Source organism: Bison bison, unplaced genomic scaffold, assembly GCF_000754665.1.
Source record: "Bison bison bison isolate TAMUID 2011002044 unplaced genomic scaffold, Bison_UMD1.0 scf7180017864218, whole genome shotgun sequence".
In the NCBI taxonomy this organism is placed as follows: domain Eukaryota; kingdom Metazoa; phylum Chordata; class Mammalia; order Artiodactyla; family Bovidae; genus Bison; species Bison bison.
The window spans coordinates 521,290-536,408 of record NW_011494790.1 but is presented as its reverse complement, the minus strand read 5'-3'; the positions used below and the strand labels follow the sequence as shown (position 1 = coordinate 536,408).

Here is a 15,119-nt window from a genome sequence, read left to right as displayed (position 1 = left end):
AGTGACAATATACAGCCTTTATGAACTCCTTTTCCTATTTGGAACCAGTCTGTTGTTCCATGTCCAGTTCTAACTGTTGCTTCCTGACCTGCATACAAATTTCTCAAGAGGCGGATCAGGTGGTCTGGTATTCCCATCTCTTTCAGAATCTTCCACAGTTTATTGTGATCCACACAGTCAAAGGCTTTGGCATAGTCAATAAAGCAGAAATAGATGTTTTTCTGGAACTCTCTTGCTTTTTCCATGATCCAGTGGATGTTGGCAATTTGATCTCTGGTTCCTCTGCCTTTTCTAAAACCAGCTTGAACATCAGGAAGTTCACGGTTCACATATTGCTGAAGCCTGGCTTGGAGAATTTTGAGCATTACTTTACTAGCGTGTGAGATGAGTGCAATTGTGCGGTAGTTTGAGCATTCTTTGGCATTGCCTTTCTTTGGGACTGGAATGAAAACTGACTTTTTGCAGTCCTGTGGCCACTGCTGAGTTTTCCAAATTTGCCGGCATATTGAGTGCAGCACTTTCATGGCATCGTCTTTCAGGATTTAGAATAGCTCAACTGGAATTCCATCACCTCCACTAGCTTTGATCGTAGTGATGCTTTCTAAGGCCCACTTGACTTCACATTCCAGGATGTCTGGCTCTAGGTCAGTGATCACTGACCTAGATTATCTGGGTCGTGAAGATCTTTTTTGTACAGTTCTTCTGTGTATTCTTGCCATCTCTTCTTAATATTTTCTGCTTCTGTTAGGTCCATACCATTTCTGTCCTTTATCGAGCTCATCTTTGCATGAAATGTTCCTTTGGTATCTCTGATTTTCTTGAAGAGATCCCTAGTCTTTCCCATTCTGTTGTTTTCCTCTATTTCTTTGTATGTGTGCGTGTGTGTGTATTAGACTTACTGTGGCAATCATTTAAAAACATACATAAATATGGAATCATTATGTTCTATACCTGAAACCAATGTTGTATGTCAATTATATCAATTTTTTTTAAAGTTGACATATGCCAAATATTTTATTTACTAATCTTGGCCCCATAAGAAATAACTGCTACAGCAATTTGGAATTGTAACAGTACAAAAACACCTATTATTTGAATATGGGCAAACAAAAATAAAGTAGGGAAAGATATACAGATATGATATGTAGTACTAGTAAAGAATAGTCTGAATTTTAAAATTTTCTTATGTAAAGGCTAAAAGAGAAATGAGTCTGAGACCTCAAAGGCAGCTATTAATACCTTAACATGTTTGTTTCAACTTAATCTACATGAACTAACATTTTTACATTTTGTATTTCTTAGATATTGTAACATTTAAATTAAATTCATTTTAAAAATATTTTTTAGTAAAGAGCAATAAAGTAAAGTTTCAAAACTCCAATGATGATCAAGAACAAGCTGTCCTGTTGCAGTATAAAAAATACTTCATTCTCTCTTAGCCTATTTTCATCCTTTCTACTTTTCAGAAGTAAACGCCTCTTGGCCATATATTGTATGTGTTTAGGTGAAGGGAGAGACTTCAGAAAAATTTTGCTAAGGGCCAAACAACATATTCTGCAAATATATCTGGTAACCAGTGATGCTTTGATGAACATGAAGAAGTGGACAAAGTAATGACTTTCAGGGATATGACATTCCAGTCCTATCTGACCTCCCCCTTTTTTGGTTCATGTGGTCACTTTGGAACTTTCTTTCATCAAAACATGTTAGTTAACATTTTTAATACTTGTAATATAGAGGATATAAAATATTACAACAATCTAATAATCTCCAGCCCATTTTAACTTTTGATAATTTTCAGCTATACCCTAGATGTGTGTGTAACTGCCCAAGGAATAAAATAAAAATACAAGCCAAAAAAATCACAACTAAAACTACTTCTCTCTGAATAAGATATAAAATTCCAGAGTAAAAACAAAACAATCATACCAGAGAAAAATAAAAAAGATCTACATGTACAGAAGAAAAAGAAGCACATGGATTAATCAGAGAAAGCATCGTATTTCTTTCTTTTGATCAGGGCCTTATGCATGTAATACAACTCTGTTGCAATTATTATGGAGAAGGCAATGGCACCCCACTCCAGTACTCTTGCCTGGAAAATCCTATGGACAGAGGGGCCTGGTAGGCTGCAGTCCATGGGGTCGCTAAGAGTCGGACACGACTGAGCGACTTCACTTTCACTTTTCACTTTCCTGCATTGGAGAAGGAAATGGCAACCCACTCCGGTGTTCTTGCCTGGAGAATCCCAGGGACAGGGGAGCCTGGTGGGCTGCCGTCTATGGGATCGCACAGAGTCAGACATGACTGAAGCAACTTAGCAGCAGCAATGCTTATTTAAAATTTAAAAGATTAATAAACTGAGACAAAGAGGAGTTAAATATGTTCTGCCAGTTGACAGCTCATCAAAGGTTATTTACAGAATCTAAAAAATCCAGGAGTTCTCTTTGGTCACTTTAAATACACATCATGTCCTGATATACAAGTTATTACAATTAAAATGTTTTACAGTGCTTCTATATTATGTGAGGCCTGCTTTCAGCACTTTATAGGAAATAACTAGTTTAATCTTTCAACTCCAGGACACAAGTCCTCAATTGAGCCCCAGTCCACAGATAAGATCAAGTCAATGCCTAAGGTCTCCAGCCGGGACCTCTTGCCAGAATTCAAACATAGGCAGTCTACCACTGGAGCCCTTATTGTCACAATTAAAATGTTTCTTCACAGAATGAAATATATCTGGTTAACTTGCATTTTAGGTAATTTAGATATACTACATAACTCAAACAGTTAAAAAAAACCAAACAAAACCCAAAAAACAACAACTGTCCCCTTAAAAAAAATTAACTTAGGAAACTAAGAAACATTAAAAAACAAACAAACAAACAAAAAAAAACCACCTATGTTTCACAACATTCAACCAGAGAGGGAAAATGCCTAAAATTTGTCACCGATTAGCTAGCTATTAAACATTTCAGAAGAGTGGTGAGTGAAGCCATCTCCATGGCTCTAATTTTAAAAGCTCTCTCCCCGCCAAAGAACATGAAACCTAGTGACATTATCACCAAGAATCCCATTCCAATGGAAACAAACTCCTTCACACATTCACCTTTTTTCTGAGTTCGGAACATTTCCAACTGCTTCTGTTGCTGTCGTCTTAATGTGTTAACAATAGCTATTGCTAGTCTCAGTGCTTCTCTGGGGTACCCATGAGAACGTAATGCATCCACTCGTGCACAGGCTGTAGGAACATGTTCTAAAACACAAAGTAAAGGGAGGAAAGTTGCCATTATCAGATATATCTATAAAAACAGGATTTAATAGTAAGATGTTTCCCCCAAAATACTATTAAAAAGACACAAGAAACCATTTCTGAACTTGGATTTGAATGAAAAACTCCTACTGCCAAGCATTCATCCATCTCCCATTGAATCCCTCAACTCTCCACCTCCCACTCCAGTAATGCTATAGAAACTAAACAAAGAAGTAAGTCATGGAAATGTCTTTCCGGTTTGGCCACTTACCATGCCAGAGGGGCCACCCGCGGGAGTCAAAGAGGGAGTTTTCAGTGTCGTCATGGTAACAGTAGTTGGTGTATAGGTCACTGCTGATAATGTGCTGCAAGTGGCTATCCTGCCAGTGGAGATCGCATGCCTCAATGGCTCGGGTGAACACTGTCCGATGTGGCCTGTTCGATGAATCTGTTTTTTCCACAATTCAGAAAGCTGTGTCAGCTATGATTCACACGTCAATAAATCAGTTTCATACCATAGCATTCTGTGGCCAGATGTTCATGAACACACCCACACAGACTGCCCTGCACCCCCTAAGCAGAAGGATGGAGGGTGAATAGTCTCATGTCCTAAGTACTAGGAGGCAAATCAGCCCAAAGAGCCACCATTCATTCTCTTGTTTTATCAAACACACACACTCTGCAGCCATCAAAGCTAAGGTTAAAGGCGTCCTGCAAAAAGAATTGTCACGTCTAGTTTCCATGCCAAATACACTCGGAGGAGGCACTTAGCACGAAAATCACAGGAAAACTCACTGCTCCCCATTTCTGAGGTGCTGTGGTGGGCTACCCTGATGGGATCAACAAACACTATGCAAGAGATGAGACACCAGCCATGGAACCTTTCAGGAAGATGCAATCAGCCTTTAAAAATATGCAGAAGGGTTGTGCTTTTGGTTGTATTTTTTAACTATATTGTGCGGTTTTGCACAATTAAAATTATTATGCTTCTTGGGATATAATGATGAAATGGTACTTTATATCCCAAAGGGCATAAATGCATATATTTAACATTTCACAAAGCCACACAACATAGCTACAAAACAAACCAGCGCACTTACCTTGCCCTACAGGCTGCCTCCTGACTCCCGTGCAGGTTCCATGACTGGTGTGATGTCCCCAGCATAGTGTATGCTGGGGCATCACAAAAGAGCAGAAGCACACACTCCGAAGAGGGTTCAAGTTTCAGGACCTGACGGAGAAAAGAAATGTTTGCGAAATAAAGGATATTCTTACCCCAACTTCTGGGATTATTCAGTTCTTCTGGAAAACATGGTTCGAATTCTACCTGCCCTCCCAGCCCTTGGGTCCCGAACTCCAGACTTACCTTCAACTATGGCACAAACCTTAGAAAGAGCCTCAACTGACAATTAGGGTAACAAACTATTTTTATTTATGGGTACTTTATTTAACTCAAGTATCACCCCTCACTGTTCTGAGACTTAACTAAATGCGAAATAAAATCTGGAGCTTCCTTAGTTGGTAAAGTTTCATCTTCCTGTCCTTGGAGCTTTGGCTAAGCACAGACATAAAGGAAATCATAAAAATCAAAACACACCTGAATCAAGAAAAGCTCTGAAAACTTATCCAGACCAAACCCTCTATTCTGCTGATGGAACCGAAAATCGAGAGACGTAAAGTGACTTGCCAAGGTCACACACCCAGGCAATGGCAGTCAAGATCAAAACACAGATAACCTCACTCCAAATTCAGCTATGTCAGCTGTTCTGAAAGGCTTTTGAATGGTCTTTAACAGAAAGAGACATTACTTCAGCTTGGTCTCAGGTGGACTTAGACAGCTGTACTTGAATGGCAGACATATCAAAATGCATGGATGACAGACAATTTGAGAGGCATAAACATTGATGTATCTGTTCTGGCCCCTGCCCAGACTGCCTGTTAGGAGCAGACAGTGTACACTTTGCAGATGGGGAACGAGGACCTTGTATTTCATAGCCTTTGGAACCTACCAGGGCTTTTTTGCAGAGCAGAATAAATATAAAGAAACTGATTCCATGACTTCTTACAGTCAGTCAATCAAATAGTCCAAAATCCAAATCACACATAAGTGTTAAGTGGCTGTGCAATTTCATTTAACTCAAATCACAGAAACAGAATTTAAAATTAAAAGAAGACTTTAAAAGAGCAACTTAGTATTATGCATGCACTAAGAGAATGAAAGTCCTATCTGTCTACTTAATCCACTGTGGTATCAATTTCATTAAAAAAAATTAAAATCTTAACTTTTCATGTTTTTATGTGACTGTAAGATCATAGACATACATAGAAGACACACACCAGACTTTTTACAGTGGTTGGCTCTTAAGAGATCAATAATACCAATTGTAACAAAAAAAAACAAAACAAAAAAACCTAAATACTGTTTAAAAGAAAATATAAAATATAAAGCTTTGAATAGCACAGAAACAAAAAAAATGTACAGAGACAATGACTTAAAAAAGTTGACTTGATTAAGTATCAAAATTTTGGTCAATTTTTTTTTTTTTTTGCCACACAGCACGTGGGATCTTCGTTTCCCCAGCCAAGGATAGAAACTGCACCCTCTGCAGTGGGAATGTGGAGTCATAACCACTGGACCACCAGGGAAGTCCTGGTCAGTTTCTTTTTTTTTTCTTTTCTTCTGGTCAATTTTTATCTTAGATATCTTATGTTTAAAAATTTTTTGTAGTAGCACAGAAAATAGAGAAACATGATCTTAAATGGTTAGAATGATAAACACACAAATTTGTGGTAGCTCAGGTGGCAAAGTAGGAGAAGTAAAGGGCAACCCACTCTAGTATTCTTGCCTGGAAAATCCCATGGACAGAGGAGCCTGGCAAGCTACAGTCCATGGGGTCGCAAGAGTCGGAAACGACTTAGTGATGAAATCATCATCATCAGCTGGTAAAGAATCCACCTGCAATGCAGGAGACCCCAGTTCGATTCCTGGGTCAGGAAGTTCCCCTGGAGGCTACCCACTCTAGTATTCTCAGGCTTCCCTGGTGGCTCATAGGGTAAAGAATCCACCTGCAATGTGGGAGACCTGGGTTCAATCCCTGGGTTGGGAAGATCCCCTGGAGAAGAGAAAGGCTACCCACTCCAGTAATTCTGGCCTGGAGAATCCCATTGACAGAGGAGCCTGGTGGGTTACAGTCCATGGGGCTGCAAAGAGTTGGACACAACTAAGCAACTAAGAACACACACATATAAAATAATAGTTTTTTCAATCAAAAAAGATAAAAAAGGCTCTCATTCAGGTATATTTAAAAAATAAACACTACTCTAAAGGTACAGATTCTAATGTTGTCAATTAATTCTAACAAATAATCTCAGCAAAGACATGGCCTGACTTGCGCTTCACATTCATTCTGATGTGCAAACACATGCAGTTCTGCCCGTGGTCTGACCATGTGTGCCCTTCCCCCACCTGCATGGCTGCTAGGCTCTGTGGGCCACCAAACGCTCTCCACTAGCCAGTCTGCTCAGCCCTCCAGCGAAGCACTGCAGGCTGAGCACCACAGCCCCTCTGTAGGGTTGTCTCTTCTGCCAGCCCCTCTGGAGAATATGGATGTTCTAAAAGGAGGAGCCCCAGCAGCCATAAATACTGCCCTTAGAAACTAGTTCTGACTGCATATCCCTGGGTCAAACCATAAATGAAACTGTTTTATCTGGAGGTTGGACCACTTCCTAAGAAGTTTTCTAAAGCCTATGGACTAGTCAAGTTTAACCAAGGGCAAAGTAACCAAATGGAAAGTAAAAGTACACTGTAAAATGTCAGGATGGCAGCCACGAAGAAGCCTCTAAATATAATAAAGTCAAGAAGAGGTCAATGATATATTGCCTATGTAGATGTAAGCATCCTTTTCCTAGCAATGGAAGACAATAAATGTTGAATTGTTAAACTTGAAAATTCTGAGCCTCTGCAAAAAAACTTGGGGTATAAGAGGAAGATTTATTTTCTTTGAAATTGTTAAATAAAATCATCATGAGCAATAAAGATGTGACAGATTTCAAATACTGAATTCCCAAGGCAAATATCTCTAGACAAAGGAGAGCCAGACAATCATCCTTCCCAAGGCCTGAAACCTCTTTTTGATTGGACAAGTCCCTATGGAATAATACATATTATTTTCTCTCTCTGTAGAGACAGAAAACACTGTGCTAACATCACATTTCATACTCAGCACTGTCCAGCTCTTTCTAGGAGTACCAACTACAGATGGAACCCGCACACACTGAAAGACAGTCTTGATTCCTGAATCCTCCTGATGTCATTTAACTCCCATCTTGCATATATCATAAATTTAAAGTCTTTCACATTTTCTAAAAAAAGGGGGAGCAGCAGCACAAAATTACACAAAAACAGTGACAGTGAATGACATTTTTATTTGCAAGAATTAATTAAATATTGGATGTGAAAGGAGAAAATCTGTCAGTAGCTAGCAGGACAATGAGGGCAAGACAGACTTTTTTTAAGATTAGAAAGACTTGTCCTGAATGGGTGGGTCCAATAGAGAAAGAGAAACTTAAAAAAAAAAACATACACACACACACAAAACAGTAGAGAAATGAGAGACAGAGGTACTTAAGAGGATATTTGGAAATGCCTGGGAGCATTAGCTGCCAAAGGCTAGAGAGTACTATTGCCTGCAGTAGGTGGGAGCAAGTATGCTAGACAGTCCTTTCACAATAAAGAATTTTCCTGGTCTGAATGCCAGCAGCACCCCATTCCCCTGTAGTCCCAGGAGTTAAATGTAAATACTACATTCTAAAACTAAGAATTTTTAACTGATTACATAGCACAGTATCCCAAATAAGAACTGACCAACACACAGAATAACAGTTCCTCAGGTCTCTCAATAATTTTGTTTTACACAGTAATTCACTACCACCCATAACATGAACTTTTTTTAAAATTCAAACTAAATAATTAGTATGCAATTTTAACACATACTAGTACATGTTAAGTATTGCATCCATCTGTATTCTGAGAATATGAAAAAAAAATCACAGATCTTGATTAAAAATTAAAACACACACACACACTCACACACACACACTCACGTTAAAACATTAAGTCCATGAGTTATAGTAAGTTCTTAAGTGAGTAAAATAATGTTTCCAAATTTATTGTAAGTTACTGTTATAACCGCAGAGGGACAATTAAGTAGGTACAAAATGAGCAGATTATCACTGTGGACTCACCTTGGTTGGCATTTGCACCCTGAGGCAGAGCATTGGTTAAGTTGGGTAATTCACTGCCATGATTTCCATCTTCCCATGGACAGACATCAACACCATTCCACTTTTTTAGCTGTTTTAGCCAACTGGCCTTCTGCTCCAACTTGCAGTGGGGATTTAAAACTATACACATCCACAGAGCACCTAATTTAAAGGGAGAGAGTAAAGTAAATTTTTAAAAATTTACAAATGTCCAATCCTAATAGTTAATGATAAGTCATTTCAAAATGGACCCAAGTCTGTGTTTTTATAACGCAATTTTACCTTAGTCCAAGCAACATATCTCATAGAGAGGTCAATGTAAAGAGGACAACAGAGCCCAAATTTGAACCAAAGAAGCCAAATACTGTTACACATAAAGATGAGAGAGATTTCAAAGGTGATTTTAATCATCTTCCTACTTGTGTGACATTTTGGATCAAAGTCAATTCAGAATACAAACTTAAGGACCAATTTCTTACTTTCATTTACAAGCAGAGTTTATTCATGGGTGCTTTAATAAACTACTTTAAACGGTTCTTCTGTACAAAAAGTAAATTTATTCCTAAGATTACCTTTTTACAATAAAATCATAAAGGTTTAACAATGGACACCAATAAACTATTTCCTAGTCTCCTTATAAGCATTTCCAGCTTTATTATGCCTGTTCATTAGTATGAATATCTATATATCAACAGATCTTTCAAAAATAAAATTTACTTAAATACACTTCCCTAAATGATTTAAGTAGTAACTAATCTTTATATAAATGAAATCACTAAATTTGTCTTTTTGTGAATGAAACCATTCAACATTTATCAAAAGTTCACTTGCTTTAAAATGAAAAGACAACCTATGGCCTCAGATAAAATATTTGCAAACAATGTGATGAAGGGCTTAATTTCCAAAATACATAAATTATCTCATAGAGCTCAATATTTTAAAAAATCTCAATCAAAAAATGGGCAAAAGACCTAAGTAAACATTTCCTCAAAGAGACCATACAGATGGCCAGCAGGCACGTGAAGAGATTCCAGCACTGCTAATCCTCGGAGAAATGCAAATCAGAGTTATAACGAAGCACCACTTCACATGGGTCAGCATGGCTGTCATCTAAAGGTCTACAAAAAAACACTTGCTAGAGAGGGTGTGGAGAAAAGGGAACCCTCCTACTCTGTTGGTGAGAATGTTGGTGAGAATGTTGGTGAGAAGTAAAGCATCCACTTGCAGTGGAGGAGACCTGGGTTTGATTGCCGGGATGGGAAGATCTCCTGGAGAAGGGAATGGCTACTCACTCCAGTATTCCTTCCTGGAGAATTCCAGACAGAGGAGCCTGGTGGGCTACACTCCATGGGGTCACAAAGCATCAGACATGACTGAGTGACTAACTATGGAGAACAGTATGGAGGTTCCCTAAAATAGGGTTAACATATATGATCCAGCAATCCCATTCCTGGGCATATATCTGGAAAAGACAAAATCCCTAATTGAAAAAGATACAAAGAATAGACAAGACATGGAAGTAACCTAAGTAACCATCAACAGATGAGTAGATAAAGAGGATGTGATACACACACACACACACACACACATGTATATATATACATACTTACATAATACATACATACATGCACACAAAAGAATATTGAAAAACAATGAAATAATTGCTGTTGTTTGTAGCAACATGGATGGACCTAGAGTCTATCATACTAAGTGAAGTAAGTCAGACAAAGACAAATGCTATATGGTAACACTTAAACGTGGGATCTAAAAAGTATTACAAAGAAACTTAACTTACAAAATAGAAACAGATTCACAGACATAGAAAACTTAATTACCAAACGGAAGAGGAGGGAGGGATAGATTAGGAGTATGGGACTAACACATTAGAGCAGATCAGATCAGTTGCTCAGTCGTGTCCGACTCCTTGCGACCCCATGAATCGCAGCACACCAGGCCTCCCTGTCCATCACCAACTCCCGGAGTTCACTCAGACTCACGTCCATCAAGTCAGTGATGCCATCCAGCCATCTCATCCTCTGTCGTCCCCTTCGCCTCCTGCCCCCAATCCCTCCCAGCATCAGAGTCTTTTCCAATGAGTCAACTCTTTGCATGAGGTGGCCAAAGTACTGGAGTTTCAGCTTTAGCATCATTCCTTCCAAAGAAATCCCAGGGCTGATCTCCTTCAGAATGGACTGGTTGGATCTCCTTGCAGTCCAAGGGACTCTCAACAGTCTTCTCCAACACCACAGTTCAAAAGCATCAATTCTTCAGCGCTCAGCCTTCTTCACAGTCCAACTCTCACATCCATACATGACCACAGGAAAAACCATATAGCCTTGACTAGACGAACCTTTGTTGGCAAAGTAATGTGTCTGCTTTTGAATATGCTATGTAGGTTGGTCATAACTTTCCTTCCAAGGAGTGAGGGTCTTTTAATTTCATGGCTGCAGTCACCATCTGCAGTGATTTTAGAGCCCAGAAAAATAAAGTCTGACACTGTTTCCACTGTTTCCCCATCTATTTCCCATGAAGTGATGGGACCAGATGCCATGATCTTTGTTTTCTGAATATTGAGCTTTAAGCCAACTTTTTCACTCTCCACTTTCACTTTCATCAAAAGGCTTTTGAGTTCCTCTTCACTTTCTGCCATAAGGGTGGCATATCTGCATATCTGAGGTTATTGATATTTATACACTACCATATATAAAACAGATAAACAATATGAATTTAACTGTATAGCACAGGGAACTACAGTCAAATATCTTATAAATACCTTAATGGAAAATAATGGAATATGAATATTTTTGATTACATATATAAATATATAAAACCAAATCACTTTGCTATACACCTGAAAGTAACACAATATTTTAAAAAACTATATTTCAATAAAAACGTTCACTTGTTTTTCAAAGGAATTTAGAAGGCATATCTCATAATTTGAATAAGTGATAAATTTGTCACTGCTTTCTACATTCTTCAAAAAGGTAGCTAATTCAAGCAAATATTTCAGTTTTAAAAGCTTTAGAAGTTTAAGTTTTGTGAATTCCCTGGTGGTCCAATGGTTAGGTCTCCACACTTCCAGTGCAGGGGGAAAGGGCAAGATCCTACAAGCCATACAGTGCAGCCAAAAAAAAAACAAATTCAAATTTTACTTTATTAATTTCAAAACAAGACAGATACCAGTACTTCAATGCCATTCATAACACTTTTTCTTTGAAAAAGTGAATCTGTGTTCATTTTAATCAGTTGTGTTAACCAAGTGAATGATAAAGGTAACAATGATCTGTTTGTTTTTTGCTTGTCCAAAAGAGATACTTTACATTCTTTCATACTTAAAATTAGCAAGTTCTTCATTTAGAAAATCTGATATTTTAAGTATCAAATAATGTCTGATATTTATATCAAAATGTTTGATATTTATATCAGAAAATAAACATGGCTACAACCTAAGCCACAGGTGTTTACAGTTTACATTTCTATATTTTAAAATGCCAATCAGAAACAAAATGTGATAGGATCAAGATGAAGTAAAGCCCATTATGGCTTATCTCTTCCCATAATTACAACTAAAAACTGGATGAAGTTTAAAAAACAGTAATAAAAAAAGTACAAAAAGCTGAAAAATAAACAACAGCAAGTGGTTTATGGAAATAAAACTTGATTGCGAAAAGGGAAACCTCCCTGCCACTCAGAAACTAGACAGGGAGACCCTTGGATATCTGGTACAGAAATAGGCACAAGTATTCTCATACCTCATGTGCCTGAGACTGAACCAATGCAGCAGAACATCACCCCAAGAAGGTGAAACTCGTGGTCTTAATATATCTAACTGATTGTGTGCTTAAAAAAAAAAAAATTTCTCTGGAGGATTATAATAGGACCTTGACTCTTATAATATTTAAAATATTCAGGATCCAAAATTACTTGGTTTAAAAGAAAAAAGGGAAATGTGATCAATTCCAAAGGGAAAAACAATGAACCAGATGTTAGAATTATCAGAGACTTTATGCAACCATTATAATTATGCTCCATCAGATGAAAAGAAAGAAAGAAAGTGAAGTGGCTCAGTCATGTCCGACTCTTTGCAACCCCATGGACTGCAGCCTGCCAGGCTCCTCCACCCATGGGATCTTCCAGGCAAGAATACTGGAGTGGGTTGCCACTTCCTTCTCCAGGTGATCTTCCGGACCCAGGGATTGAACATGAGTCTCCAGAGCGGCAGGCAGACTTTACTATCTGAGCCACCAAGGAAGGTAAACACTATTGACAGAAGTGAATATGCCATCCAGCCATTTCATCCTCTGTCGTCCCCTTCTCCTCCTTCCCCCAATCCCTCCCAGCATCAGTCTTTTCCAATGAGTCAACTCTTTGCATGAGGTGGCCAAAGTATTGGAGTTTCAGCTTCAGCATCAGTCCTTCCAATGAACACCCAGGACTGATCTCCTTTATAATGGACTGGCTGGATCTCTTTGCAGTCCAAGGGACTCTCAAGAGTCTTCTCCAACACCACCGTTCAAAAGCATTTGAATACATTTGTATTACTGGAGAGCCAAAGAAGATGAGACATAGATACAGAAAAACTTAAAAGAAATAATTACTGAAAATGTCCCAAAACTGAAGTTAGGAATTTACAGATCAAAGAAGCTGAGCTAACCAAAAAAATGCATAAACTCTAATCCATGCCCAGTGATAATTAACATCACCAAAAACCAAAGATAAAACACTGACAGCAGTCACAGAAAAATGAAATACTGTATAAAGCAGAATGACTCAAATAATTAGTGATTTCTCATTGGAAATTATACAGGACAGAAGACAGTGGAACAATATCTTTAAAGTGTTAAAAGAAATATAAATATCAACTCAGACTTGGCAAAATATCATTCATGTATGGTGGTGAAGTGAAGGCACTGTCAGATCAGGAAAAACTAACAACATATATTGTTTATGAGACTTGATGCTAACGCAAGTTCTTCAGGCTGAAGAGAAATAACACTAAAGGGAAACTTGGAACTATAGGAATAAAGGGATCACAACAGAAACATAAAACCTGAGTAAATAAAATGGAGTATTTTTGCCTTTTTAAGTTCTTTAAGATAAGTAGGACTATTAAAAGCAAAAACATGAACATTATCTTGCAGTGTTTTAAAGGTATGTAGATGTATGGTGGAGCTATGCATGGTAAAGAATCTGCCTGCCAATGCAAGAGATACAAGAGATGCGGGGGTTTGATCCCTGAGTCAGGAAGATCCTCTGGAGTAGGAAGTGGCAACCCACTCTAGCATTTTTGCCTGGAAATTTCCATGAGCAGAGGAGCCTGGATGGCTACAGTTCACAGGGCCATAAAGAGTCGGACACCACTGAAGTGACTGAGCACAGACGTAAAATACATGAAACCTGTAACATGAAGGAGGCAAGCAAAGGGACCTATGTGAGTGTTAGATTCTACATTCTACTCTGAGTGGCAAAATAGAAACTCAAAATAAACAGTTTAAGGTTAGGTATTTTTCTTGTAATACTAAATAAATCATTTTTAAAAATACAAAGAAATACAAAAAAAAAAGGTGATAGATAAATTTAAATGAAATAATAATAAAAAACTTTGAAAAATAATCCAAAGGAGAGAAGGAAGGATAAAGGGAACAAAGGAACACAGAGAGGCTACAGCAAATAAATGATTAAATGATAGACCTAAATTGAGCCACATCAATAATTATACTAAATGTAAATCATCTAAGCATACCAATTAAAGAGATGATAAAATCAGATTAAAAAAACAAGACCTAAAACAAACAAACAAAAAACATATAAGACCTAACTCTATGCTGTGTACTAGAAAACCCACTTCAAATAAAATGACATAGATAAATTAGATGGAAAAGGATGGGAAAAGATACACTATGTAAACACTTGCAAAATAAAGTTGGAGTGCCATATTATTATCAGACAAAGTAGACTCTGGAACAAGAAGTACTACACCAGATAAAGTGAAACACAGCATGATAGAAGGGTCAGTTCCCCTAAAACCATAACAATCCTAAATGAGGATGCTGCACCTAACATTAAGACTTCCAAGTATATGAAGCAAAAACCGACAGAGCTGAAAGGAGAAATAAATAAATCCACAAATGTATTTGGAGATCTCAATACTTCTTTCCCAATAACTAATAGAATTAGTAGACAGAAAATTAGCAAGAATAAAGAACACTTAAAATAACACTATCAACAACAATCTAATTGACATTTACAGACATGCCACTTAACATCAGTAGAGAAAAAACAAAACTAAACCCTATATTTTCTAAAATGCACAGAGAATATTTACAACATTTATGCACAGAACATTCATAGTCCATACTTTGGGCCATAAAACAAATGTTGACAAATATTCAAGAAATGAAACTATACAAAGTATAAATCAGTAACAGGAAGATATTCAGAAAAATCCCCAAGTATCTGGGAATTAACACACTTCTAAATAATTAATGAGTAAAAGAAATCACTGAAGAAAACAGAAAATACATTGTTCTGAATGAAAATGCAAACAAAATATTTCAAAATTTGTGATGTATGGCTATAAAGAGTTTAGAAAGACAATTAC

General features: G+C 37.6%; 1 protein-coding gene across 1 annotated transcript in view; it reads right to left on the bottom strand.

Annotated features, from left to right (window-relative positions):
- ZSWIM6 (zinc finger, SWIM-type containing 6) overlaps window positions 1–15,119 on the bottom strand; it is a 186,047-nt gene that overhangs the window by 17,864 nt on the left and 153,064 nt on the right. Inside the window, 3 exon segments of the mRNA XM_010845564.1 lie at window positions 3,110–3,256; window positions 3,525–3,701; window positions 8,498–8,677. Of these exon segments, the coding sequence (XP_010843866.1) occupies window positions 3,110–3,256; window positions 3,525–3,701; window positions 8,498–8,677 (504 nt within the window).